Consider the following 27,885-nt stretch of genomic DNA (forward strand, 5'->3'; position numbering starts at 1 on the left):
TTGACGCCAGCCGCCCACCCCCCCATAGGCACAGCTGCCCCCCACTGGCATGCAGTGCTCCCTAAGCCCCCCTCGTAAGCTTGGAGCATACTTCTGCAGATAATGGGGTACAGCATTCTAGCGGTATCAATCAAATATGCCCACTTATCTTTGGATTAAGGCCATAAATTAGAAGACTCCTGTAAAAAGCAGAATGTCAAAACCAAGAACAAAAGTGAATTAACGCTCACGCCATCCATTATAAGGACATGCCATCTAATCAATCCTCACAATTGTTGCCTTTCCCTGCCTTTAAAAATGCAGTGAGAGCCTGGAGATCTTGAAATGGCACATTCTAACTCAAGGGTAAAAGATGGATTTCAAAACCTTACACAAAACTACCTGGATTGGTTAACGGGGTGAAGGCTTTACCAAAGGACCAGTCACGTCACCCGCCGGCCCTCCGTGCCAGCTCCTCTGTGCTGAGAGCTTACAGGGTACGAAAATTGTGCAGAGAACATGTGGGCTTCTCTTCATTGGCAGAGTTATGAATAGAACTACTTCAATACATGTAAAATAAAACTAGCTTTCATTATAAACCAACCAAATGGTTTATTTTCACTATCAAGTAACAGAAATTAGATCCGAAAGAATCCCATTAGGTCATGGTCCCATTCCCCTGCCAAGTGGGGATTGTTATCTACAGTATATTTCTACTTCCATGGATATACTATAGCCTTTGCTAACTTTTCCCCTTCCCTAGGAGCTTATTCCCCCTCCCCATAAATAACTGTACTCACAGGTTCGGCTGCTCTTTGTCAGCATAGCAGAACAAGAGAGGGCTCAGGCTCCGGGCCAGCTCATGCTCCTCAAACTGGCCTGCGGCGTCTGTCTTGCCATTGTCCTGTCTGAAGATCAGCGGTAACCCTTTAGGAAGGAGGGGGAAAGTTTACATCAATCTCACCCAGTCTATCCAACACAGATGCAAATGGTAAAAGAACAAAATCATCGAGGGGGAAAAGAGCGAAAACGGAATTTATTCAGTGGGTGCAGTTCATTGTCTAAAAGGACAGTTTGGACCCTGACTGAGCACTGATTATGGAAGCAGGAGAGTTCTGGCAGCTCGGACGGTTGAAGTCGTCGATGTGCATTAGCTCCATTTAGTGAGCTGAGCAAATAAATGTGAATTCCCGTGACCAACGCCAAAAGTCCCCTCAAACAGCCTCTCTGAACATACCTGTTTTGTTAATCAACCAGTAAGGGGCAGAGATGAAGATCTTCAAGGACCCTTCTGCCCGACACACAATCCGGATGGTGAGGTTCAGCTGCCGCCGGTTGATGTCGTAGAGTCGCATTCTTACCATGTAGTTTTGGGTTCCAGGTGGGATGAGTAATTCCTTACAGAGCGGAAAATTCTCCAGTGATACTCCTAAAGGAGATGCAAGCTATTGTCTTTTTGGTTTCTCACTTTAGTTTGTCAAAATACCCACAGCCAAACGAAACTGGATTCCTTTTGGAAAAATCAGTAACTATGTCTCTAACTGGTAAATAAAAAAGTCTCATTAGTATGGCCATTTTCCTTTGCGGGGGTGAGAATACATACGAAACAAACCAGATGGCCTGGATGTCACACTAGGGGGTCTGAACTGCACAATTAGAATGATGGAAATACCAAAAAGCTATCAATAACAGCCATGACAATGAAGAGCTCTCTATTCACAATAAAGGCAAGAAGAGGATAAGAGTCAAGGTTTCTGCCGCCAACGGCCTGGCTTCCAAGTCCCCGTCCGGCCTTACTAAGCTGCCTGGTGCAGAAAGCTATTTAAACTCACTGCGCCTCACCTGCCAAATGGGGTAACAGCAGTACCTATGTCACAGGATTGTTATGAAAAGTGACGATCCATGTAAGGCAGACGGGGAAGCTAAAGAGTGCTGGGTATGCACACACTGGTGGTCAGGACACTTCTGTTCCATACAGGGGCCCAATAAACATTTGCTGAAGAAATACTTAAATGTCAAAGCACAGACCTATTTTCTTTAGAAGGGACAACTAGCACTGCACTATTTTTATTTTCTAAAGTAAGCTCAAGGGTTTATATATTCATTGACGTGCAAGCTTCTCGCTGTGGGACACATGGCTTAAGGTCAATGAGGTTCAGGTTCCTGTCTATAAAATGGGGAGAAGAGCTGTCTCTCTGCCTGAAATGTGGGCTGTTGTGAAGATCAAATGAGATGATATACGAAACTGGAGAAAGATCAATAGCTAAGTCATTATTATTTCAGCATATCTACAACAGCCTTAAAGAAGCATACTTCCCGCCCAAACTCCACAAGGACCTCTCTGTAAGAGCTACAGATATGGTGGTGATTCTCTACCTCAACTTTCGCCCATCCCTACAGCTGAAAACTACTTGACGCACTGACATCCCAAACCCCAACTTCTTCCTCAGTAAAATGGGACAGATAACTACTGCTTAAGGATTACATGCGATCGTGTGTGAGGCACCTGACATAATGCCTGGAGCACAGTGTGCTTGGCACATGTTTTTGCCTTTCCTGAAATGAGGAGAGAGAGACATAGGATTTGGCTCATTTTATAGCTAGAAAAAGCATGGTTTGAAAAGATGAAATGACTTCCTAGAGCCATACATCATGTGAGCAACATAAGAAAAAAAGGCTCTGTTGAGTGCTGTCTCTGTAAATCTTTTGGACTTGGTCAATTCTTGACAATTTTCTAATTTAGAAGTTTTATACATTTTTTTAAAACTGCATGAATCCTCTGAGCTAGCATACTGAGATACCATGTGTGCTATGATTTCCCTAAAATGTTTACCAAATAATCACAAAATACTGACATTTCCATGGAATTACTACAAATGGTAATTTGACTAAATCCTTACCCAGTTCAATGTTCTGGGATGTGTCAGCTGTGTGCAGAGCCACCTCTCTGCCAGGTTTCAGTGTCCCATTAATTGGCATTCCTTTAACATAAAAGTCAAGTTCACAAGGTAGCAAGTTGCAGATTACCACAGTTGGCAGGAGGTATATGGTATGCCCAGGCTGTCTGAAAATCTGCTTTGCACTGTCAGAAAATATGTTCGAGGGCATGTAATCTGGGTAATTCTCTTTTTTTATGGCCACACAAAACCTATGAAGACAAAATGGTGTAAAAACCATCAGCCTGAATGAAGAACTTGAATTCTTTCCCCTTAGCTGAGTATCAGAAAGCATAACGTTAAAATGGTTCAAGGCTTCAGTAAGGTAGTTGCAATTTTCAATCCAAACACATTAAATGAGGTATAATTAAATCACAATAGAATGTATAGATTTTAAATGTTCAGTATGACTTTTGACAATTACATACATCGCTATAACCACCACCCAAAACCAGTTATAGAATATTTCTCTCACTCCGGAAGGCGACCTCATATACCCTTCCAATCAAAATCTTCTCCCCCATCATTTAAGCAACTACTTTCTGATATTTGTCAATACAGATTAGTTGTGCCTGTTCTTGAACTGCATACTAGGCTATTTTTGCATAAAAATGGAAGTTTCGACAAGATTCAGCCATTTTGTATGCATCAGTATTTGATTCCTATCCCAATTTATGAACATACCATTTTTAAAAATTTACTCATTATCCTGTTGATTGATAGGTTTGTTGATAGCCAATTGGGTTGTATCTCTGGATCAATTTATTGAGAATGGAAAGCCTAACAATACTGAGTCTTTCCATCCATGAACTTGGTTATTTATTACTACTTAGTTATTACATTGGTTTTCTTCAATCTCTCTCAGCAAGGTTTTGTATTTTCTGTACTAGAAAACTGGTACATCATTCCTTAGCTTTTTGATGCTATTGTAAATGGTATGTTTATTAATCACATTTTCCAACTTTTCATGGCTAGAATATAAGAATACAATTGATTTCTATAAATTGATCTTGAATCCTGAAAGCTTTTCTTTTTTCCCCCTTCTTCTGCCCCCACTCAGGTTCAAGCTGTTGTTTCTCAGTCCAGTTGTGTAGGACACAGCTCCCTGGCCCATGCTGGTGTTATGAGCCTTGCGCTCCCCCAGCTGAGGCAGTCGGTCGCTGGTCATCGGTCGGCCGCTCACAGCAGCTCATGGCAGCTCTCACCAGCTGCCGGCCGCTCACAATGGCTGCCCGCCACTCATGCTGGCCACCAGCCGCTCATGGCAGCACACGGTAGCCCACGGCCGCACACAGCAGCCCACGCCAACCTCCAGCTGTTCACAGCAGCCCAGCTCCAGGGAGAGCCATTGTTCACAATCTTAGCTGTAGAAGGCACAGCTCACTGGTCCATGTGGGAATCGAACCAGCGACCTCTGCGTTAGGAGCACAGCGCTCCAACCACCTGAGCCACCAGGCCAGTCCCGAATCCTGAAATCTTGATAAATTTATTTAGGTCCCATAATTTTCCATGGTGTTTTCTACATACATAATTGTGTCATTTGCATATAAGTTTTACTTCTTTTCAGATCTTTATGCTTTTCCAATTTCTTGTTTACTTATTTATCCTTACTGCAATGGCTAAGACGAGTGCTACAATGTCAAAGAGAGTAGCTGCTTCCCAATCTTAAGGAAAAGCATTTAAGGTTTCACCATTAAATAAAATGGTAGCTGTAGGTTTATGATAGATGCCGTTTGACGGGTCGGAAAAGTTCCCTTCAATTCCTAGTCTGCTGTGAACATTATCAGGAAGGGTGCTGGATTTTAGCAAATGTTTTTTGGTTTTTGGTGGGCTTTTTTTTTCTTCATTTACTGAGATGACCTGATGTTTTTTTAGTCTGTTAATATGGAAAATTACATTTACTGATTTTCAAATGTTAAGCTAATCTTACATTCCTGGGATGAACTTCACTTGCTGGATTCTATTTGGTAGTATTTTGTTATGAATTTTTGCAACTCTTCATGGGGGGAATACAGGTTTGCAATTTTCTTTTTCTTTCTTCCCCTTCCCTCCTTGCTTCTTTCCTTTCTTTATAATTATCTACATCAGTTTTGGTATCAGGTATATGCCGGCCTCCTAAAATGAGTTAGGAACTGTTCCCTCCTCCCCTACTTTCTCAAAGAATTTGCATAGAACTGGTATTATTTCTTCCTTAAATGTATGGTAGAATTCACTAATGAAGCCATGTAGTCCTAGAGTGTCCTTTGCGGGAAGGCTTGTTACTAAAATTAATTTCTTTAATAGTTATTGGGCTATTTGGATTTTCTACTTCCTCTTTGTATCGGTTTTGGTAATCCGCTATTTTCAGGAAATCTGTCATTCCAGTGTGGAATTTACCGTATTTTGCCGTTTATAATGCGCACTCACGTTTTTGGCCCAAACTTTAGGGGAAATTTCATTTCAATTTTTTAATTCAAATTTATTTGTTTACATTTAGGTACTTGTTTTTTGTATTATAAAGGAATTTTAGCATTCATTTTTTAACATATTATGGTACAACCAATTTTATGTAACAAATAATTACAAAACACAAGAACAGATACAAGGTATAAGAAATTTTATGTACTAGTAACAAATTTACAATATTGATACCTCATAGAAAGCCAAGAACTCTTCATGTTGCAAGTTAAGTTCAACAAAACCGATTATTGTATTCCAGGGTATTATTTTGCATACAGATATCATTATTGAGTTCTAGAGTTACACTTTTAACTCATAAGCATAAATAAAAGAATTAAAAACATTTATATAGATATGGAATTAATACTACCCATGTATAATGCACATTGTTATTTTTCCCCTTACAAATTTGGGCAAAAAAGTGTGCACTATACACTGCAAAATACAGTAGCTGCATAAAACTGTTTATAACATCTCCTTGTAAAGTCTGTAGTATCTATAATAATGTCTCCTTTCTTTATTCCTTACATTAGTATTTTGTGTTTTCTCTTTCTTTACCTTGATCAGTCTTATTGAAAGTTTATTAAACATGAACCTTTCCAAAAGTCAATTTTGACATTGATTTTGTTTGTTTTTCTATTTCATTGACTTCCATACTTATTTTTATTGCTTTTTTTCAATTTGTGTTTAATTTGCTCCTCTTTTTCTACCTTAAGGGAGAAGCTCAGATTACTGACTTTATATCTTCATTATTTTCTAATATGAGCATTAAAGCTATACATTTCCCTCTAGAACTGTTTTTGCTACATCCTCCACATTTCAATATGTTTTAAATTTCCTCTGTGACTCCTTTTTTGGCTTGTGGGTTAATTAGAAATGTACTGTTTAATTTCCACATATTTGGGGATTTTGTAGGTATCTTGTTATTGATTTCTAGTTTAATTCTATTGTGATCATGAAATATATTTTATATGGTTTCAATTCTTTGATATTTATTGTTCTTTGTTTTATGGCCCCATAGATCGTCTCTCTTGACGAATGTTTAACACATACTTGAAATGACAATGCTACCTGGAGTTGTTGGTTAAAGTGTCTTATAAACAATTATGACAAGCTGATTGATAGCACTGTTCAAATCGTTTCCTATCTTTATTGGTTTTATTTGTTTTATAAATTACTGACAGGGTAGTGTTAAAATCACCAATTATAGCTATGTATTTACCTATTTCTCCCCTTAGTCTGTCAACAACTGACAAATATAGGTAAAGGGTATACTGGAATTCTTTATATTATTCTGATACCTCTACTGTAAGTTTAAACTAAATGAATGCCTGTCATCACTGTAAAGAAAACTAAAGTTGATAATCTTTAAATAGGTTTAAAGTCTAAGTTTAAAACATCTAACATCAGCAATCCAGTATTTTTTCCAATAGTAAATCTAGCAACATATTACTTATACTCTTCCAGAGAGGAAGAGTCTAAATGATTAGATAATTTTGTACAAGTCGCCAAGAAAAGTCAGTACTAGGCCCATGAACCTTCATCAAAATTCCACTGAAATCTGTCATTTGAAAAATTCTTAACCCCAGGGTTTTGCTTCCCAATTGAGGAATGGGAACTGGTAATTTTTCTTCCCTCTCTACTTACCTCTCTTTCTGCTGACACGTACATATACGTTTCTAATCTTGTATGTGTGAGCAGTGTGTTTTTTGGCTGTTTCTCCCATATATTAGATGATAAGCAACAGTCCCTACCCGCACTGAGGGTTCACCCTTGAATTGTTATGAACTCTAACACCAGAACAGAAGGAATAAGAACTTTAGGATTTTAAATAAGCACAACTGAATCACTAGGGGTCCTTAGGGAAAGAATAAAGGGAAAAAAGAAAAGCAGGACTGACGCCCCTGCAGTGCTGTGCGTACCTGAAGAACCGGCTTTTTTCCGTGTCCATTGAGTGGCACTCGCGTTTGCTGCTGCTGACCTCTGTCGTCTTCACTACGTTGGTCCAGTGAATGGGAGCCTTACAGAAAAATACACCCAGTCCTTTGGGCCGGGCCTGTAGCCGCCAAGAAGTGAGGTGCAAAGGCACAGCAAAGGAATCCCCTGGCATGATAGCGGGGAGCACCACAGGCTCTGCCACAGAAATAAGTGTTAGCACTTTTGGGCAAGGTTCCACCCAGAAGTCTGACTGTCTCAGAATGAAAGGGAGACAGACTACGTCAGAACTTACTGTCTGGAGCGGACGGGCTGTCCAGCCTTAGTTCCATTGGTGTCTCAAGTATGTTCTTCACCATGAGGGCAGATCGGACGGTGATTACTTTTCGAGCACTGCCTTCCATGGTCACCGCAAAGACCACCCGAACAGGTGGGAGCGACGAGAACTGGGGAAAAGACATACAGTGAAAAGGGTGTAGCTGTGCTTTTCAAACAAACACACGAAAATGCAATACTAACCAGAATGCCTAAATCAAAAGCATCTTATTACCACTGTAGCTGTCTGGTGAAATTAGTCATTAAGCCCTAAAACCACTCAGCTTTCATAGGAGTGACTATCCCATAAACATACACTATTAAAACAGCCAATTCTAAACGTTTTTATAAAAGTAGATAATCTACCGTGTTTCCCCAGAAAATAAGACCGGGTCTATATATTTTTTCAAACAAGTTCCAAATTATATTCAGGGGATGTCTTATTTTTTCATGTACAACAGTCTACATTTATTCAAACAGTCATGTCATCTTCTTCTGGAACATCGTCATAATGTACTAAGTGCGTCTGTCTGGCTGACAATCCCAACTGGGGCTTATTTTCGGGGAAACAAGGTATGCAGAGATGATATCACAAAGAAAAATCAGTCCTAGGCCTCTAGACACATTATAAAGAACTTCACTTAAGGCTGGTAAAAACCTATCAAATTTTCCAAACATCCTATAACTTGGTAAGAAAGTCTCTACTGGAAATTATCCTTCATTCACAACGCCACTGGGTTCCTACACATCAGCCCTTATATGGAAACTGTGAACAAAACTTATTTTCAACTCTGCTGGAGGGGAATAAAGGCCATCCAAAGCAACTAAAAGTTCAGAAACATTGAGGTAGGACTTTGCAAAACAGTAAATGATTTACCTTCTGTGGTATTTTTCTCCCAGACTAGTATTAAAGTGCGAAAACATTTTTTGAACACTAATAATGGGTTGAGTGCTGTCTAAAATATACACAGAAAAACAGAAGGAAGTCTTGAGATTATAACTTGTCTTTGTAAACTCCAGAGAGTGTGTAATAAAGAGTTGTCTGTATTGATGGGCCTTTCACAGCAACAAGAACTTTTTTTTTTTCTAATGTCATAAAAATCACTCTCTAGGCCCATATTTGTTGACATGCCTATAGAAAAATCAACATTTTTTATTTCAAAGAACTTTAAAAACAAAGTTCTCCTTCTTTGTAGTAACTTTCTAAGTTCCGTACAATAATCACTCTTTTATAAACAGGACACCCAGTTTCAGGAACTCAACACAATGGAGGAAAATATTTTATTTTTTGGTCTTGGGTTGCAGTCACTACTTTCTATTTCCATACGTTTATTCACACATTCAACATACATTTTGTGCTACAACCATGGGCCAGGAAACTTTTTTTTTTTAAGTATAAAACTCCACATCAGGTAAACAAAAGAGGTCTCTGAAACTATTATTCTTAGCATGAGTGTCTAGAACATACCGACAATGCATTTTTTATTGGAGAAACAAATGACACCCCATCCAAGCTTTTCATACTGCCAACTTTTTAATTAAAATGAACGGTATGTGAAAACCAACCTAATAAACAATAAAATGAAGAGCTCCATGTTTTGAACAGAGATTTGCAGGCAGTCCCAATGAAAAGGCAAACTACAACTTTCTGGAGTGTTCTTAGAGAACAAGCCCAGGTACAAGCATTACCAAAGCACCCACTGACCAGCCTAGTAAAGACCCAACAGAGCCAAGCCAAGAACAACTGCTTTAAATATTGATCTTGTCACCTCCAAATGTACCTGAAATGTCACATTTCAAAATTTACTATCCTAAGGAAGAAGAAATTATACGCAAAAACCTAAAAACATTTTTAATGTCATCTTGTGATGATGTTTCAAAAGCCAAATGGGGGAGAAAAAGTCTTACTATTTTTCATTCTTATTTATTTTCATGACCTTTGGGCCCAAACCTATGAAATACATATAGCTAAACAAGGGGTAATTTATACAGAGGGTGCCAAAAAAATGTACACACATTTTAAGAAAGGAAAAAACTACATTAAAATTGTAATACTCACTATATACCGATAACAAAAGATGAATACAAGTCGTGTGCATACATTTTTTTGGCACTCCCGGTATTTTAACTTAGAGAGAAAAGGAGACCATGGACCAAAACATTTGCTTTTTCTTCTCCTTGGCTGCAATACTTGGTCTCACATCCAAGTTAGGTGAAAACATTTTCTTGCAAGTTCTTGTAAAAGGAAGGTAATCATTAATAGAAAAGCACAGAGATAAATTCCAATCATTTATATGTCATAAAGTCCTCTGATCATCAAGAAATAAACACGTATATATGGTTCAGGCGCAGTATAAATACTCAATAGACAGAAACACAGGAAAATCATACTCACATAAACCTGGGGATGAATAATATTTGTTCTGCTGCTTGGGCTGCCGATCTAAGAAAGATTCCAAAAGTGAGAGAGTCAGCACACACCTAAAATCATAACACGCATCATTAAATTCAATGACAATGTAATTTGCTTGAAAGCGTGATGTTTGTAAACGTCACTCTTAGTAAAGTACGGTCTTCTATGAAAACACATTATCTTCAAAGATATGGGAAAAGTAACACTCATTTTACAACCATTCCAGGTACACAAATTTCTTCAGAACATATCAATGCAACAGAAAGTACCTCTGGGGGAAATTAGGCCTTTCATTACTAGACACGAATCTAGGCAGAAAAGTAATCTTAAAAGAAAGTTTCCTTTTCTAAGAAGCCTGGAGCACAAGAGAGGAACGGTAGAAAAAACAGTGTTCTCCAAGAACATTTTTCAAGAAGAAAGCAGGTCTGACAGGAGCTACCACATGTCTGCAAATCCACGCCACCCTACTTGTCACTGGCTGCCTAAACATGAGTGCAGCTATCGCAGGAAGCATCAGGAGTGCTGGGCCCGAGCACCCACGGTGGCCACGTCAGCTGCGATGCCAGCCTCTCCAGTACCTGCACGTTCATCACTCCCCTGGCTGGTCCTCCAACCCCTGGAACTGCAGGCTGGGGAAAAGCTTGGGCAAGGGTATGTGAGAGGATGTGAGATTAGAGAATATGTTAACAGTGGTCATCCATCTTTATGCCAGAGTGGAGACACTGGAGAGACAGCGCCAGAAGGGTAAAGGAGCAGCATTATAAGCAACTGAAAGAAGGGAGTATATAGAGGAAGCATAACAGTATGTGAAGTAAAGCCAATACATATTCGGCAGACTAGTAAATTGCCAGGGGGGCCAGCCGCGTATGAAATGGACCTGCACAGGTGAGGCAATACGTGTTAACGTCAATTTTACATCTTGTTTTTCTACTGCAGTTAACTATTGGCGGGCTTATCTACATATTGTTAACCAATGCTTGTGACTGAACTGAAAAGATCTTATGTCTTCTTCCTAGAGCTAACGGAAATAAGGAACAAGAAATCTTCACTAGAGCCAGGCTCTCACAGGCTGAGCTGTCTGACGCTGGCTTCAAGGGGGTGGGGCCAGGGCGCAATCTACAGCCATTCCCTAGCCACACACCGTAGAGGAAGATGAATTCTTATCTGGTGCTGCATATCGGAAAAAGGTGCCGACTTTGTCCACAGACACGGGGCTCACTTGCTCCCAGCCGTTGACTCTCACTTGCAGCTGATGGATCCGTAGGTCATGGGTGTGTCTGCAGGCACAACACAGAAAAGACAGTGAGCACGACCTTACAAAGGAAAGGAAAGGAGAGGCAGAGTCAAATCTGATTTACTACACGATGACAGAAAAACCCAGTTGGCTAAGCCTGCTGGTGATTGCCTAATGCAAGGGAAATGAAGAGGCTATATTAACTGGGTTTCACACTTAAAACAAAATTGCAAGATTCGCAAACCTTGAACAAGAGTAGCGTTTGCCCTCCTTTTGTATGAACCATGCAAATCTGTACATCAGCCCAGGTCTTTCCCTCACCAACCCCACCCCAACCTTTATAAACTAGTGACGTCAGCTAAAACCATTTCAGTGGGGTAGTAAAATGTTGTACTAGCAATTTAATCATATAACCATACTCTTGGAAATGCATGCAACGACACTTTCCCCTGGGTTCTTTGTTGAATAGCCTACTTCTCTCAGAATCACACTCGGTTATGTGGCTTCAGACCTACAAGACTACAGACAGGTTACGAGGTGGAGCCCTCTGAGTTTAAGGGCTGAAGTGCTCGGCTGGAACTGGAGCAGAAGGCAGTGGGCAGAACAGGAAGCACAGGAGGAAATGGCACATTTAATTCTATTTTAGATTTTGCCTAATTCAAGCCAGAAGTCTGAAATGGGGGACTGGATTTGAGGCTGACAGGAAGAAGGGAGGGAGGCAGGGAGTGGGATACAGTGTGCCAAAAGGGGAAAAGCCAGAAAAGGCATTTATTTTGATGAATTCAAGCAGAACAGTGGAACTTGAAATGGGTTCCAAAACATGGAAACTGACAAAGAGGTCAAACCCCTCCTGATATAACAGAGGCAGTGCTCATTAAGAAACACATCCAACAGTTCTATGAGCTTCTCCAGGAACTTTGTGGAACAGGAAAATGCCCAGAACTCATCCTTGGAAATTCTACCATGGCTTTTGGGTGCATATACCCAGCACAGCGATTTTTTAAAACTATATTTTCCCTGTAAAATCACCGGGGGCCCACAAGTTCAGAACTCTTGCCACGAGGAACAGAAGTTTGCTGGTACAAAGCTAGGAAAAGGAAGACGATTTTGACTTAGGAGCAGGTTTGCACACAAAGGCTTAGAGCATCACGAAAGCATACACTACAGAGGGCTGAAGCCCATCCTGCAAATCTCAGCTCACCTTGGAAACAGATATGAGGCTCAAACGCTAAAATCTTAACCTATTCACTACTCACTGGCTAGCCCTTCCACTTAACAATGTTTGCAAACAGAAGAACACTTTATTAGACATTTTATGATCTCTCAGTGACCAGCCATAACCTCTTTAACGTGTTCCAGTCCCTTGGATGGATGTGTCAAGAATGAGAACATTAGCGAGCGGTCACCCTAGATGAGCTGTTCTTATCCTCCTCATCATTCTGGCTCTGCTTCCTGAAAACATCTGCTTGCTGAAAGTGCTACGTGGCACATATGTATCGTAAAATTGAAATCAACAGGCTTTGATAAACTTTTAAGAATGCCTTGTCACCACTGCATCATGAAAACCAGGCTAGGAGGCAATGAACTTGAGTATTACGATCTATCTCTGCTTCAACCAAATTACGGAAAAACACAGGTTGTCACCTCACCATGCCAAATAAAGAGGTAATTAATGGGGGGGGGGGGGGGGAAGTACGTCCAAGATAGAAAGACAGTCATATTTTTTAAAAGGAAACACAAATTTTCAAAATACCTTTTAAAAATAAAACATTATTTGTGAAAAGACAGAACACTAGGGACTATCATATCGTATCATATCGAGAGCGGGGGAGGGAGAATAAACCACGTTTTACCTGTGTCTTAGCTTTCCTCGTGCTTCAAATTCAAAGGGAATCTCTTCACCCGTGAGGACTTCCCGCCATTCACTAACATTGTGAGCATCATCAAGAAATGTTCCATTCCCTTCTGGAACTATCCCTGGACTCCCGCTGTGAGAGAGTGCAGCCCTGGAACCAAATCAGACAATACCAGCTCGTCCCTCTGTCACACAGAGCTGGGAGCAGAACCCTCCCGGAACGCGACCATATAACCTGACTACAAAGGATGACCTAAAAGGTCAGTAAGCAAAGTTACCTTCATGGTTATTCACAGCTTATCTGACACTTTAAAAACAGCTGATAGCTAGGGGCGGCCGGATGGCTCAGCTGGTTAGAGCCCGAGCTCTTAACAACAAGGTTGCCAGTTCAATTCCCACATGGGATGGTGGGCTGTGCCCCCTGCAACTAAGATTGAAAACGGCAACTGAGCTGCGTCCTCCACAACTAGACTGAAGAACAATGACTGATGCGTCCTGGAAAAACACACCATTCCCCAATATTCCCCAATAAAAAAAAATAGCTGAAAGTTATCATGGCACAGTCACTTGCCTCCAGCAATAGAGTCTAGTAGTCTAGTATATAAGGTGCTTTGTAAACTGAGTCATGATTTTTAAAAGTAGATATTTAAGTGATTACCTAAAATTTAACAGATCTAAACTCTTTTTTAAAAACATCTCCTGTAGAGCATTAGCATACTTAGTGGAGGCAGGGAAAACGTGGTTTCAAACCAATTGATTCTGTGACTCATTTCATGTACTTTGTTACCTAAACTGGACATATCAGCATGTATTTGGAAAGTTGAGCCAAGGTCTACACAAGCAGAAAGTTGTTAGAGAACATTCTCACTCGGCTTAGGTAAATTCTTATTCTCCAAACTCCACCCAATTCCATCTGGAGTAAAGGTCTGTAAGATAATTCTTATGGGAGGGGGAGGGGCAAAGGTGGGGTATGGGAGGTGTTTTCAAAGCAGTCTTGGAAGAAAAATGTAAAATGTTTGGTTGAATAACCATGTACAGCTTCCTTTAAAGTGGTGGGGGAGGGACTGAGGAGGAAAGATGGAATGACTTCTCTTTCACACTTGCCACTTGCATCCTTAATTTGCTTGACTTTCAACATAATGTACAGCAGCACCAGGACCTAATTTGGATAGTTTAGACTCAGGACCTACTTCTCTTGCTATGAGTCCACACAGCACCAGACCCTCCAACATAAATCCCAGCCAGACAGCAAGTTCCTGATTCAAATGGGACCCAGGAGCTTCAAGCAAGGCCCACCTTGCTCAGTGGGGTGGGCACACAGAGCCTGTGGTGGCAGAGGGGGCTCACGGGGGCAGACCAAGCACTCCTCACCTGGTGGGCGTGGTGGTCAAGGTGGCGAACCACAAAGTGCAGCCCGTGTGATTCCTCAGAGCGAACGGGACAAAGGGCTGCCTGCGCTTGGGGGCTTTTACCTCTGCTGCGGACAAAGAGAGAAGAGTGTTAGTATCCCCAGTCTGTGTGGCAGACCCTCCCCGGCTGTTCCCACAGACAGCGCCCCCAATGGTCTCCTGTGCAAAGGGGCTGAAGGTGGGGAGAGAGAGAAGGTACTGCCACAGGCGTGTGGGCAGGACAAAGGGGATCTCCACACGTGGGGCTGCCTGCTCTGGGGAAGACTCAGTCCTTCCTGCCGATGGACTCTTCCCAGCCCCCAATTCTCCCACAGCTCTCAGGGCCTTATCTCAGCAGAAGGCATCAGGGCCTAACTTGGCTAGAATCGAGAGAGAGAGAGAGAGAGAGAGAGAGAGAGAGAGAGAGAGACCCCCACTACCCCCAAGAAGTACACTCTAAATAGGTAACCCAAAGTGCACTAAGATCTATCACACGTACTTAACTAAACTCTGTCCAAAATGCCAGTCCTTTATCAAAGCCTCCTTTGTGTAAAAGTTACGCTTCAGTCTTATTCTGCACGCCACAACAAAATAAAAACATTCTTTCCTATTCTCTTATATTAATAGTTGGGTTTTTTCTTCCCTCCCTGGAAGATCAGAAATATACTATCCCAAAGCTTTTTAAATAAAATTTTTAGCTCATTTTTTGACATAGATATCACCACCGTCTGCTACAAGATACGTACTATGGAAACTACAAAAGGAGCATAAAATATGGTTTCTTTTCACAAAATAGCTTCTAATCAGGGAAACTGGAAAGAGACACTGATCAATACAAGACTGTAAATAACCAAATTCTAGAAAGAGTTGACCTAACTATAAATACTGGAAGAAATCAGCGAAGTGAGAGACCATGAGGCCAGAAACAGCCGAAGAAGGCTGTCCAGTGCCCTGCTGCCCTGGATCCGGCTGCCAGCACCACTGCCCGACGTGTGGCATGGGACAGAGTGTCGTGAGGGGGGGCACTGGCTCCTCTAACCAAGGGCCTGCGGCTGCTCTACTGGCCACACAAAGAAAAGAGGAGGTGGCAGCAGGAACCACAGAGACGGCTGTCCAGTGCTGGGGCCTCCAGGCGGCCGTGCTCCTGTCACACAGACAGCAGCAACAAAAGTGGGTGTGGCCCCGCCTCCCTGTGGGTCCAGCTTTAAAGCACGGAGGCAGCCTACAAAAAGACCAGGTCCCAAATGGTCTGCAGCTGTGGAGAAAAGGACATGTAGAGGTGACTGCCACCGCTGACTGAGAACACTGGAGCAAAAGTAAAATCATCTTCCAGGATGGCATGTTTCCTGCCGGCAGAACAAGACCACAGACTGCCGCAGACCCTGCCGCTCCCACTTCTTGAGAAAGGCATGGGGCAGTGTCCTAAGTCAGAAATTATGACTGCCTTTCAAAAAGTGATCCCTTTTTTTGTCCCTTTCATCTTCTAAAGTTTTCAGAAGTTAATACTAAAAACGCTACAAAACAAACAATTTCCGGTTAAGGCAAGTTCTAGTCTGGTAATGACAATGGCTCGGGGAAGTCTGACAAATGGCCATATGCTTAAAAAAAAAAAAGAGCAGTCTACAGCGTGTTCCCATAATCCGTGGTTAGTCTTTAGAGACACCCCAAATACTTCCAGGGATATTCTCTGCCTAGAATATACCCATTTCTCTTCCCAATGGCTTCACTTTGGTTCCCAAGATTTGTTAAAAAAAAAAAAAAAAAGTGTTCACCAAGTAGAAAATTAAGGAGTAGCTGTGAGGCTGCTGACTAGAGCAGAGGGGGAGTAAAAACTTTAAGAGCTGTCTGCAGGGTAAACAGTCCTCATTGGGGCACCTTGAAAGGCACCTCCCTCTCCACAACTGCGCTGAGAGCGCTGCTTTATTACAGCAGATAAAGGACCCAGGAGGAAAGGAAGCCAGATGTGCTTTCATATCCCACTGTGAGCCAGACTGCAGGTTTCCATTTGCAAATTAGATTTAAAAAGAACAGGTGGCAAATGGCTTTGATCACATTGTAATACAGAATAAAGTGCTAGGAATCCATATAAAGATATTCACAAGTATATTGCTTTGGAATTACACAGCCTACCGTGTTTCCCCGAAAATAAGACATAGCCGGACAATCAGTTCTAATGCGTCTTTTAGAGCAAAAATTAATATAAGACCCAGTATTATATTATATTATATCATATCATATATTATATTATATAAGACTCGGTCTTATAGTAAAATAAGAGCGGGTCTTATATTAGTTTTTGCTCCAAAAGAAGCATTAGAGCTGATGGTCTGGCTAGGTCTTATTTTCAGGGAAACACGGTAGGAAGGCACACTTCTTAGGTCCCCAAGCTCCTTGTTTTGATTACACATACCGGCACTGACTTCAGCAGCCTGCTTCTCGGAGAACAGAAATACATGGGAGTGCTCACAAGTCCAAACCCAGCAGCAGGGGACAAATCTGACATCTCCTGCGTTAGGGTCCAAATCTACTGTGGACTTGCCCTTGGCACAGCACCAGAGAATAAAAGTCCCAAGTCCATCAAAGAGAAAGGAATTCCCTGGTAGCCTCAGGAAATCGGCATCTACGGTAGTGACCAAACCTAATTTCTTCATGGGCTGAGAGAACCTGAAGCTCCTTACATCCAACTTTGGCTTCAAATGGCTCCAGCTGAGGACATTTCTACCCCTTTGGACTTGTTTCACAGAGCAATTTGACCATTACAAACAGCGTAGGTTTTCATCATATATAAGCAGCTCAGTCTGTCAGAAAGGACCTGGTTTGTAAATCATAATAGATTAAAGCCCCAGGCCCGCTACTAGCTAGTCATGTGAATGCAGGCAAGTTATGTGATCTCTCTGAGCCTCTGCGACCTCATGAGGTAAATAGGAATAATGCTCTGCTTAGCCTGAAAGAGTAAATAACTGACATAATGAAGCTCAGGGAATAAATCCATGAAGGTTCAATCATGGGCTTTCTTTGTGAACCATCCCCAAACAATTACCTCAGTAAATCCTTCCCAAAAAACGCCATAGTACTGGCCCATGTATTAATATTCTGAACTCCTGGTAAAGGAAGCTCTGTTGGCCTTCCCCCCCACCCCAATATTGAAGGTCATATGTTTATTCGACATGCATCAAACTATGCCATGACCCAGGCAGGATCTGGTGTCAGCCAAGTACAAACATAAATCATCTGATGATACGCACTCCTTCAAACAGATGGAGACATGCACATTGTGGAATTCCAATTCCTAGGTGTTTCTGGTGTTTTCTATCATATCTGCTTACTTACCAGCCAAATTCTCAAGGAATCATGCAAGGTCACAGATAGAAAGAAAGAGCATTCTCTTTTCTATCTCCTAAGCACCTCAATTCATAGCAAAAGAAGTTAAGGCTTGTGTCTAAGCAATTATTTACTGGGAAATACATCCTCGTTTCCTGACCATGACAGTTCCTATTCCACAGAGCCCCTTGCATTACCATAAGAATGAACGTTCACTGGAAATGCTATAAACAAAGATTAGCAGCACCGCTTGATGGGCGATGGTTTCCTTTCATTTACTTGCTTTTCATTATGAGACATCACCTCTAACTGACACTGCATGTCTGTGCATCAGACGCTGTGGCGTGGACGCTACTTCTACCGAGGGTTAAGGCAGATGGAAGAGACAGCATACAAATCAGCCCATCACTTCCTTCTTATATGAGGTGTCGCTGTGTTCATTAGTTGGAAATCTCTTTCTGGCTGCTAACCCAAAGTACTCCAACCTGGGTATACTCCCACTCGGCTCCCATTCCCAGAAAATTGGTGTCCAAGGCAGTTCTCAAAACAGGAAAATGAAATAAGCCCTCGCTTGGCTATACTGTACCTCTAGCATACATCTGGTGCTCTAGGTTAGTCAGACTGGCTGTGCTCCTAGTTCTAAGGTAGACAAGGGGAAGGCCTGGTAGACAGGAGAGACAAAGTTAGAGTGAGAATAAATGGAGTTAATAAGAAGACTCACCTTCAAAGCATAAGCACAAGTAGGATACATCACAAAAACAGCAAGCATCATGCGGTTACAGGGTCATTCCCTTCAGTGCTTCCTAAGAGCTAAGAAGGCACCTGATAGAAAGTGAGCCAGACAGTTTTGACGCTGGCCTTTATTGGGGAGGCCATGTCAAGGAAGCATGCTGCTCTTTTCCTCAATTGGGGAAAGAAAATGTATTCAACATTCTTTTGAACAGAATGACAAGCCTTTTGAGGATTTTTAATTTAAAGCATGTATGGTCTTAAACGGCCCAGAAAAGTCGCCAACACCAATCAGTACAGATTTTAGTGCAAGTTGCTCCGTTCCGCTTGGAAAAGCAGGAGCAGTTGAATGCTAATCCCTCAGGAGACTCAAAAATTCAAGGGAAGAGTCAGCCTGTGTTCCAGGTTTCAACAGTCTGTGCTAAGTATTTACTTCACAGTAAATTATACCTCACAATATAATTATTTATATTATAAATTAAACATGGAAGTTTTTAGAATATTTATGTTTGACATTTCCATAAACTGGCCTTGTAATACAAAGCTAGTAAGCTCAGTAAGGTGCCACATCATCCAGGTTTACCTGCAGAATCTCAGCCCTTACTCTACAAGGCCAACAACTGTTATGTCAAAAGTGAGGTCATTATTTTCCTTCCCCTGCTAAAGAAAGAGTGAGAAATCAGCAGCTCCCTTAGGCTGAATTTCATATTAAGAATCTCTATTCCAAGGGCTCACATTGACACTGGCTTGACTAAAACATACAAATTTGGGGGGACAGTGACTAAATATTCATGAATAAGACCTGAAAGCCTGTGGTCAGTTCAACAAGGTTCAAATAGACCCACCTTCAAAACAAATGCCCCACAATTATTTTGGTAGATCTGTTAAAATACAATCCCATGTGGTTTACTACCACACCGGAATTTCCAATAAGAAGAGGTTTGGAAATTTAGGTACATTCACTTATGTCTAATTGAAAAGATCACACCTTTATAAGCCTATGTAACCATAAAAATCTATAAGTAAATAAAAATCCGGCTTTAATTTAGCAGAGGCATTTAACATAGATAAAGCAGCTTATTAACTATAAAGAAAGAGGAAAACATTTAAAAAAGTGTGAGGGAGGAGAGAGACAAAAGAAAAGCCTTCACTGGAATCCTGAAGATTAGGCCGTCCTAGCGTTCACACCCACCTCCTGGATAAATAATGTTTTTAGAAACACACTCTCTAAGACACATGACACATTACAAAGATTATTCAGAGTCTTCTGGGTAGACTTCCATGTTACATTCTCTTGACACACAAATTGGGAAGGTTAGGGGAGGAGCAAAAATTGAAGCTGATGATATCTGGAAAGCCCTGGCTCCTAAGCAATGACCTTGAGGCTCAGGAGCAAGAGCCTGGGATACAAAGAGCAAGCACCGCTGACCTTTCCTTGTCCCTCCTTCTAGGAGTACAAGGCAGATAGAAAGTCCATTTATACACCCTGAAGAGAGACGAACCAGTTCAAATACTTCATACACTACGAAAATCCATCTTCCCCGTGACACGTTTGCAGACCAGATGGAATATTTAAGTATTCATGAGCCATGTGAAGTCCAGCCAAGACTCCCCAAGGAAACCACACTGAAAGAGCTGGGGCTGAGTTGAATTTGAATGACAATGGCTTGTGGAACAACTAAGGACCACGCAGTAGGCCACTGCAATCTCCCCAGCTCTGAGGAAATCAGAGCTCCATGAAGCATTAAATGAGGAAAGAAAACATCGTTAACAGAGAACAAACTGACTCCTCTTTCTTCAAGAGGCTGGGTATTCAATTCTTTTATATTTTGTGAACAATACAGGGCCCCCCTTCTAACAATTTTGTCCACATGGGATCCTGCCCTCCCTCTCTTCAAGAATATATCCTAACTATCTCTAGATTGAGAAGACGGAAAAGATGTTTTTAAAAATCCAGCCCAGCAGTTCAATCAATAGGAAAGTTTTGCCGAATAAAACACAAACTGACCAACAGATGGCTGACGGATGTATACCCAGGTACACCAGCTCACATGCAATGTTACCAGAATTTAGGAATTGCCTATCACAGATCCTTTCTCTCCCACAAAGGTGAAATTAGAGCTCACATTAAAAGTATTTTGTGCCAGAAAAATGTCTCTCGTAAAGACTAAAATAGAACTATAGGACATAGTCAGAATTTCCTGTTGGTTTTTCCATAAAAATGATGGCTCTATTCGGATTTCTCAATGAAACATGGCTCCATAGGTCAGCATTGATTTAGTCAGACATCTGTAGAGAAAAATCTTACTTTGTCCAAAGCATGGAGGATCCACTGAAGAGCCCATCCAGTCTTCTGATGCGGTTGAATCGATTTCCTTGTCCTGCTTACAGTAATCTGCCATCCACGATTCCTTGGTGCTTACGTATTGGTCTAGAAAAAATTCCCCAAAGACATTATGAACAGAAGTCAAACAGACTGAAGGTTCACGTCAGATAATTTCTTTTTCCCCCCTTTCTTCTGCCTCCCTCGCCCACTCGGTTCAAGCCAGTTGTTTCTCAGTCTAGTTGGGTAGGACACAGCTCCCTGGCCCATGCTGGTGTTATGAGCCTTGCGCTTCCCCGGCTGAGGCAGTGGGTCACTGGTTGTCGGTCGGCCGCTCACAGCAGCTCACGGCAGCTCAGCAGCTCACGGCAGCTGTCACCGGCTGCCGGCCACTCACGATGGCTGCCAGCCACTCACACTGGCCACCAGCCGGCTCCTGGCAGCCCGCAGCAGCACACAGCAACCTCCGGCTGCTCATAGCAGCACAGCTCCAGGGAGAGCTGTTGTTCACAATCTTAGCTGTGGAGGATGCAGCTCACTGGCCCATATGGGAATCGAACCGGGCACCTCAGCATTAGGAGCACAGCGCTCCAACCACCTGAGCTCCCGGGCCAGCCCCAGATAATTTCAATTCAGCAAAGTAAGCTTTTGTCGAATGCCTCACTATATGCTAGCAATATGCTAGGTTCTAACGAAGTCTGTCCCGTGGAGAACCTCATACTCCACAGGAAGAAATTAATGTTAACAAAACAACCATTACCGCAAAACCATACCACAATGTGAAAGGAGCTAAAACAAAGATATAAATACAATTCTATGGGAGCACAGAACAGGGGAAGACCTCCTCTGCTTTGGCAGAAGTAGGGGGTTACACACCAAAATCCATGGGAATCTTCGGTGCAGGGATCTTTGTCCTGGGCCGTGAAGAATGAGTAGAGATTACAGTTTACCAATGGGATTGGGGCTACAGGGCCATTCCAGGCAGAGAAGAGCATATGCAAAGATTTCAAATTAAGAATGTATATGGCACAATCAGGGAACACTGAATACTTGGATGGGACTTTTGGCACAGTGTTTTGGGGTAGGAACAAAGCAAAGAGGTCTACAAAAGAGAATGACTTAGTGTATGAAGAGCATGGAATCCCACGCTAAAGGACAGGGTTAGGAGACAGAAAGACCACTTAGGAGGCTGTTAAAAAACCCACCAAATTAAAGAGGCTGACATTTAGCTGCCAATTCCCTAACCTGGTTTTACTCTTTTGAGAGAATTACAATGGGGAAAGGTAACAAAATAGTTATTACAATGTACCACACGTGGATAAAGACCTTCTATACTAATTATGGTATTATACTTTTTAGAACAAGAATTACTGGTTTCTGGTTTTCAGTTTCAATAGTTGGTTAGATAAATAAGATTTATTTAAACAGTAAGCAATCACAGCAATGTTTCTGGGTTTCAGCACCGTATTAGGAATAAGAAACTGAAGGTTAAAAAAAAAAAAAAAAAGCTTCACCACTGACAAGAATACCTTTTGGAAGAAATTTTTAAGTAGACAGATATTCACCAAAAATATCAATAGAACTCTTGTTTGACGTAAGCTCTTATTGTAGCTTTTCAAACTTTAAACTTGCGGTGAACAGATTATATAAGAAATAACACGAGTCAAAATAATATGGAAGGATCATAAGATCAATTTACTATTACATAGGAAATGCTACTATCCAGGCAAATGAATAAAAAATATCTGATCATGTAAAACAGTGGTTTTAAAATTTGGGGACCAATACACTTATGGTCTCATTTCACTATACATTCTCTCCAGTTCAGTCTGACATGAAATAAACCAAAGGATCTTCTGAAAGACTCGATCCAACACTGAAGAAACTTCACAGATAATTCCAACAATGAGTGTAAGTTTTCATAACGAAGGTAGTCACTACCTGATTGTATGATAGTTACTCTTCTTTTAGAGGATATTTATACAAGCCTAGAGTGGTTCTGATTCACTACATTGTATCCAGGAATGTACATCTCAGTGTTGTCAAAGACGTTTTTAGAACACACACCATCAGCTTGACAACCCTGTAACCCAATGATTTTTCAGTTAGCTCAACATGGTACTTGATGGGAACCAGTACAGGCAACTTATCCTGCAAACATAGTCAAAATTACATCTTTTATGAATTATTTTGTGAATAGCCTAAGAGAAGTGAATCTAAACCGACTTCTAGGACATTTAAAAACCCCAGTGACCAAGCATGATGGGGAAGAAGTTCGTGATGGACATTTAGGGTCCCCAAGTAGTCCAAGCTCGTGTTTCAGCATTGACAGCATTAACACGGGATGTCAACTCTGGAGCAATGGCTTGCGAAGAACCATGAGGCCATGTTAGGGTTTTTCAGGAAAACAGCCATGATGCGTAAGTGATGTCTCGAATGGGACCAAGCACTTGCTAAAAGGGGATTAACAGTCTTCCAGACAAGGGACGTATGTACAGAAATGTACCAATCTTCTAAAGGCAACTTTCCACTCACCAATTAATACTGAAGTGATATTGACATCCAAACGGGTCTTAGCCTTGGCTTGCAGCTTCAGTCGAGGAGGGTGGAGACGACTAGTTGCCTGTTGTTGCCAGGATACAGAGCATGGCCATGGCTCAATAAACGGCTCCCAGCCTAAAAGAACACAGGAAAGAAGACATCTGTTGGGCAGATACCAAGCGTTTATAGGGGAGCACTGTTCACAAATGTTCAACCAGGGCAAACTATAGCTTAACAGCTTTCTATTTCTAATTTGACTTCACAATGAAAGCACCATCTTTAGCTACAGGTAACCTTACAGGTGCCTGCGCTAGCTAGAGACTCTGAGTAGAAAAGCGTATATGTACCCCCTGACCATGGTCTTCCAGAGGTGAGAAGTTTACGTGCCCTCTTCTACTAAAGAGAGCAGGCAAACCTGTTTTTTTGAACCACTCAAAATGAAAAAGGAGTTTCAGGCCGAGGTTGGAAAGTAGTATCAGTGGCTGAAGTAACTATTAAATTTGGTTCTCCTGTTTATATCAAAAATCCATTGGCTAAACAGATAGGTATACTTGGAAATTAAGTTTTTTAAACTTTTTAACTTAAAACGTCATGTACAAAAACATATATGTATAGTTCAAAGAATAAAATTACTGCAAACACTCATGTACCCACTATTTAGCTTAAGCACTAGAAAATTACAAGTGCCTTTGAAGCCCGAGTGCCCCTCCCCCACCTCATTCCCCCCTTCCCACCAACCTCTCCCATCCAACTCCCGGAAACCATTAGCTGGAATCTTTAATCATTTCCTTGCTCTTCTTTATAGTTTTACCACATATGCATGCATTTCTTAAGAACTTAGTGATTAGTTTGTCCTGTTGGGGATCTTTACATAATGAAATCCAACTGCCTGTGTTCTTTTGCAAGTTTCTATTTTGCTCAACATATCTTTGAGATTCATTCATACTGATGCCATGTAGCTGTGACACATTTGTCTTCACCACTGAATAGTAACCCACTTAGAATATACCATAATCCATCCATTCTACTGCTGAGCGACATTCACTGGATTTGTTTTATTGCTATCATGAAGAAGGCCACTATAAGCCGAGTTGTGCTCACTGCCTGGTACACACAGGCTAGAGAGTCTCCCCAGTATAGACGTGGAAGAAGCATAATCCTGGGTTGTGAGTACACATACACTCAACTTCACTGGGCCGTGTCAAATTGTTTTCCAAAGTGGTTGTACCAATTTACAATGCCAATAGGAGGAAATAAGAGTTCTATGGCTCATTTTCACCAGTACTTAGTAGTGTCACACCTAATTTTTGCCAGTCTGTTGGGTGAGAAAAATGGTATCTCACCATGATCCTTTTCAAAGCCAGTTAATTTTTAACAGTTTTCTAAATATACTCAATCAGTCATAGCTCAGGTGGTTTACCAATACAAATACAATCCAATATGCAGCACAAAATAAGTACATCAACACTTAGTGACCTGAATGTGTTGAAATACAAATTTCAAAGTAAACAACACTTGCTCTGAGAAAATAAATGATTCTCAGAAAAATAGCTACCACGTGTCCTGGAAGAGTTTCTCACAAATACCAAGACTTGGGCCCTTATTCTAAAGTTAAACATTTTGAACAATTATGAAATGCGATTGCTACCTTTGAGTGAATCCAGAACAGAGAGGGAAAAGGTTAAACAATATAACATTAAATGTGACATCTACTCTAGAACAATCATTCAGCAGCACAACAACAAACTGAAGCTGAATTTTCCACTGAAATCAAAGGGACAATCCCTTTGAGGTCAAAGCCTCAGATGGCATCGCAAGGCTCTGTTTACTTTGTCCACACCTACGGAAAACTCTCTGAATGTACAGTCCTTCACAGCTCAAGCGGCTCGGCCCTAGTACATGACAGTTCCTGAATGTCAGTCTGTATAGGCCCTGACCTTGGCCTTTCTGATGGCAGGAAAGAAACCTGAAAATGTCTTGCAGTATATGCAGGTTTTCTGTCTCCAGGAGAATAGCTGGCTCTGACCACCTGTGTTTTACTTTAGGGAGTAGGTACGGTAGGTTACACTTTATCAGTGACTCGGTATGCTTCTAATGAAACAAACAAGTCTGGTAGGGAGTAAGGAAGCTTGAAATTTAAAATGATTATGGGCATAAATCTCCCTTGAAATTTAGCTACTATCAGGGCCAGCCAAATGATCCTTCACTATTGAGCAATTTCATGCTCTAGAATGAGCCAAACTTCAGGACCAAAAGGAATTAACTATCGAAATTTCTATTTAAATAATTCAGTTGCAACATATCAGATATGTTTTTAGAAAAATTTGTATCTTTTGTGCTTAAGTAGTCACTTGTTTTTAATCTTTTCCTGTCCTGCCCCACCCCCTTTTTCCCTCATGCAAAATTTATATAGAAATAGGCCCAGGGATGTATTTGTGTTATTTTTTAAATCCCACCATAATATATGCTTAAACTGACCTGACAGAGCACGGTTATAATAATCTCCAGAAAGGGTGAAGTGGGCGTAGCCTTCAGGGCTGGCTCTCACATGCTGAAGAAAGTTCAGACCTGCAATGAAAGCAAATCTTACTGCAACGCTCAGGCGGGAACAACCAAACCTTTCTTTTGCAAACAAATCCCATCAAAGCGAAGTTAGTTACAGCTAACACTGATGAGCCCGTAAGAAAGCACACAAAAATTTGATATTTGGTTCATCATGCACTTTTTTTTGCATAAATTCTGATTTTTAAAAACATTGCATTAAAATATTATTCATCTGAATTACTGAGGGTTTTGGCACCCCTTTAAATGTTGTGACCGAGGCAAACGCCTCATTTGCCTTCCCCAGCCCCAGCACCCAGGTGTATCTGAAGTCTGTGGGAACATTAAAAATAATTTCTACCTGAATAACTGAAAAGAAGGTAGAGTGATTAAGAGTCGTCATGTCCTGATGAATATTAGCTCAAAATAGTATGCTGACCATAGAAAGGAAGAAATAGTGGTGCCCTGCAGAAAGGATACTCATGGAAATAGTCCACATACCACTTAGTTTTAATCACGTGGCCCTTGTAGTTTGCACAGGGCAAAGCCAAACCTCTACAATGTGGAAAAGATCAACTTAAATCCCCAGAACCAAATTTTTCTTGAAGGGAAAAGAGGCCAACAAGATCAAAACAAAGGAAAATCAAAATGAGATACAGCGGGAGAAGCTCCTTTACTCTGCTCAGAAGCCTCATCGACCACCACTTACAACGGTGTGACTTAGGATAAAGCACTTCTACCCACGTCCACATTCTACTGCGGACAACTCTCAGGAGGACAGGGCTTCGCCTCCTCCCTGGCCCTAAGGAGACTCTGAGGTGAGCTTTCTAATAAGACTGTGTCTTTTATTTTCAAAGGATGTACAGGGTAGAAGCATTCTTTTCTGAACTTATCTTATAAATGCCTTTAATAACACTACAATCACTATAACCTTTATATACATTTTAAAAAAAACAAAATGGAGCGATCAGGAATTATTTAGCTAGAGCTATTAATATAACAGAAATTTTGTCAATGACAATTTCAATTATTCCCAAGCTATAGGCTGAAGGCCACATATGGCCAATAAATACACATTTCTTCAAAATACAAATAATGAAACACATATGTAAAACCACTATCTAAATGTCACCCATACTACTAAGTAGAAGAGAGCATGAATAACATTTAAAAAAAGAAAAAGCCCCAAATAATTCAGCGATCACCGAAAATCTTTTCGATGACCCTGAAAACGAGGAGAACACTCACGGGAGAAGGTGAGCTCGGCGAGAGGAACGTCACAATCCATGCAGTCATCAATGAAGCAGATGCACACACTCTCGGCTTTAATCTCCACGCCCGAGATCAGCTGTGCTGGCACCATCCCCTGGCTCTCTCTGCTGTTAGACGCCAGGGAAAGGGACTTCAGAGGTTCAGCATTCTTAAACAACCAACTGGCTGCCTTTTTCAATTGGCCTTCAAAGAAATTAAAAGGCGATCAGTCCTACCAGTTCCCACAGCTACGCAAGCAACTCAGAGGAAAGAGAGAAATAAAGAGTCGAAGGACATTCTGGACAGCCCAAGAGAACCCTGATCCCAGGTGTATTCTTAGACAGCAAAAAGAAAAAAGTGTAAAAGGAATTCTGCTTTTAAGCAATTAGAACAAGGTCCTCTTTGTTGCATGCCTTCCGCTCCAGTTGACCACACCTTCATGTTCTGGCTCAATTTGCCCCCAGAAAGCCATCCTTCCTCCTACTGTGGCATCTGCTGAAAGAGACGATCCAAACAGGTGCCGCTTGGAACTCAAGTCCTAAATCCACACTAGGTCATTTTGCATATATTGATATGGAGATTTGTAACTAGTCTCAAATGTCTTATTTTGTGCATACTTCATTTTCTCAGCCAATCACAAATTCCTTGAGAACAGACAGCAATGAGAATTGCATGTGTGTAATAT

At 41.4% G+C, this 27,885-nt stretch overlaps 1 protein-coding gene across 12 annotated transcripts in view; it reads right to left on the reverse strand.

Annotated features, from left to right (window-relative positions):
• Positions 1 to 27,885, reverse strand: part of VPS13D (vacuolar protein sorting 13 homolog D) — a 236,404-nt gene that overhangs the window by 127,170 nt on the left and 81,349 nt on the right. For 7 of the 12 annotated variants that reach the window (XM_074334030.1, XM_019756286.2, XM_074334026.1 and 4 more), the window contains 14 exons: positions 27,198 to 27,404; positions 25,887 to 25,976; positions 23,403 to 23,543; positions 20,853 to 20,975; positions 18,402 to 18,476; positions 14,478 to 14,583; positions 13,105 to 13,257; positions 11,159 to 11,294; positions 10,000 to 10,047; positions 7,585 to 7,735; positions 7,277 to 7,487; positions 2,880 to 3,127; positions 1,217 to 1,408; positions 780 to 906 (listed from right to left, as the gene is read on the reverse strand). In XM_074334030.1, the coding sequence (XP_074190131.1) occupies positions 780 to 906; positions 1,217 to 1,408; positions 2,880 to 3,127; positions 7,277 to 7,487; positions 7,585 to 7,735; positions 10,000 to 10,047; positions 11,159 to 11,294; positions 13,105 to 13,257; positions 14,478 to 14,583; positions 18,402 to 18,476; positions 20,853 to 20,975; positions 23,403 to 23,543; positions 25,887 to 25,976; positions 27,198 to 27,404 (2,008 nt within the window). The remainder of the gene's footprint in view (positions 1 to 779; positions 907 to 1,216; positions 1,409 to 2,879; positions 3,128 to 7,276; positions 7,488 to 7,584; positions 7,736 to 9,999; positions 10,048 to 11,158; positions 11,295 to 13,104; positions 13,258 to 14,477; positions 14,584 to 18,401; positions 18,477 to 20,852; positions 20,976 to 23,402; positions 23,544 to 25,886; positions 25,977 to 27,197; positions 27,405 to 27,885) is intronic. The other 5 variants (XM_019756289.2, XM_074334029.1, XM_019756290.2 and 2 more) reach the window with 3 other exon arrangements.

This window comes from Rhinolophus sinicus, linkage group LG06 (genome assembly GCF_036562045.2).
Source record: "Rhinolophus sinicus isolate RSC01 linkage group LG06, ASM3656204v1, whole genome shotgun sequence".
Classification (NCBI taxonomy): Eukaryota; Metazoa; Chordata; class Mammalia; order Chiroptera; family Rhinolophidae; genus Rhinolophus; species Rhinolophus sinicus.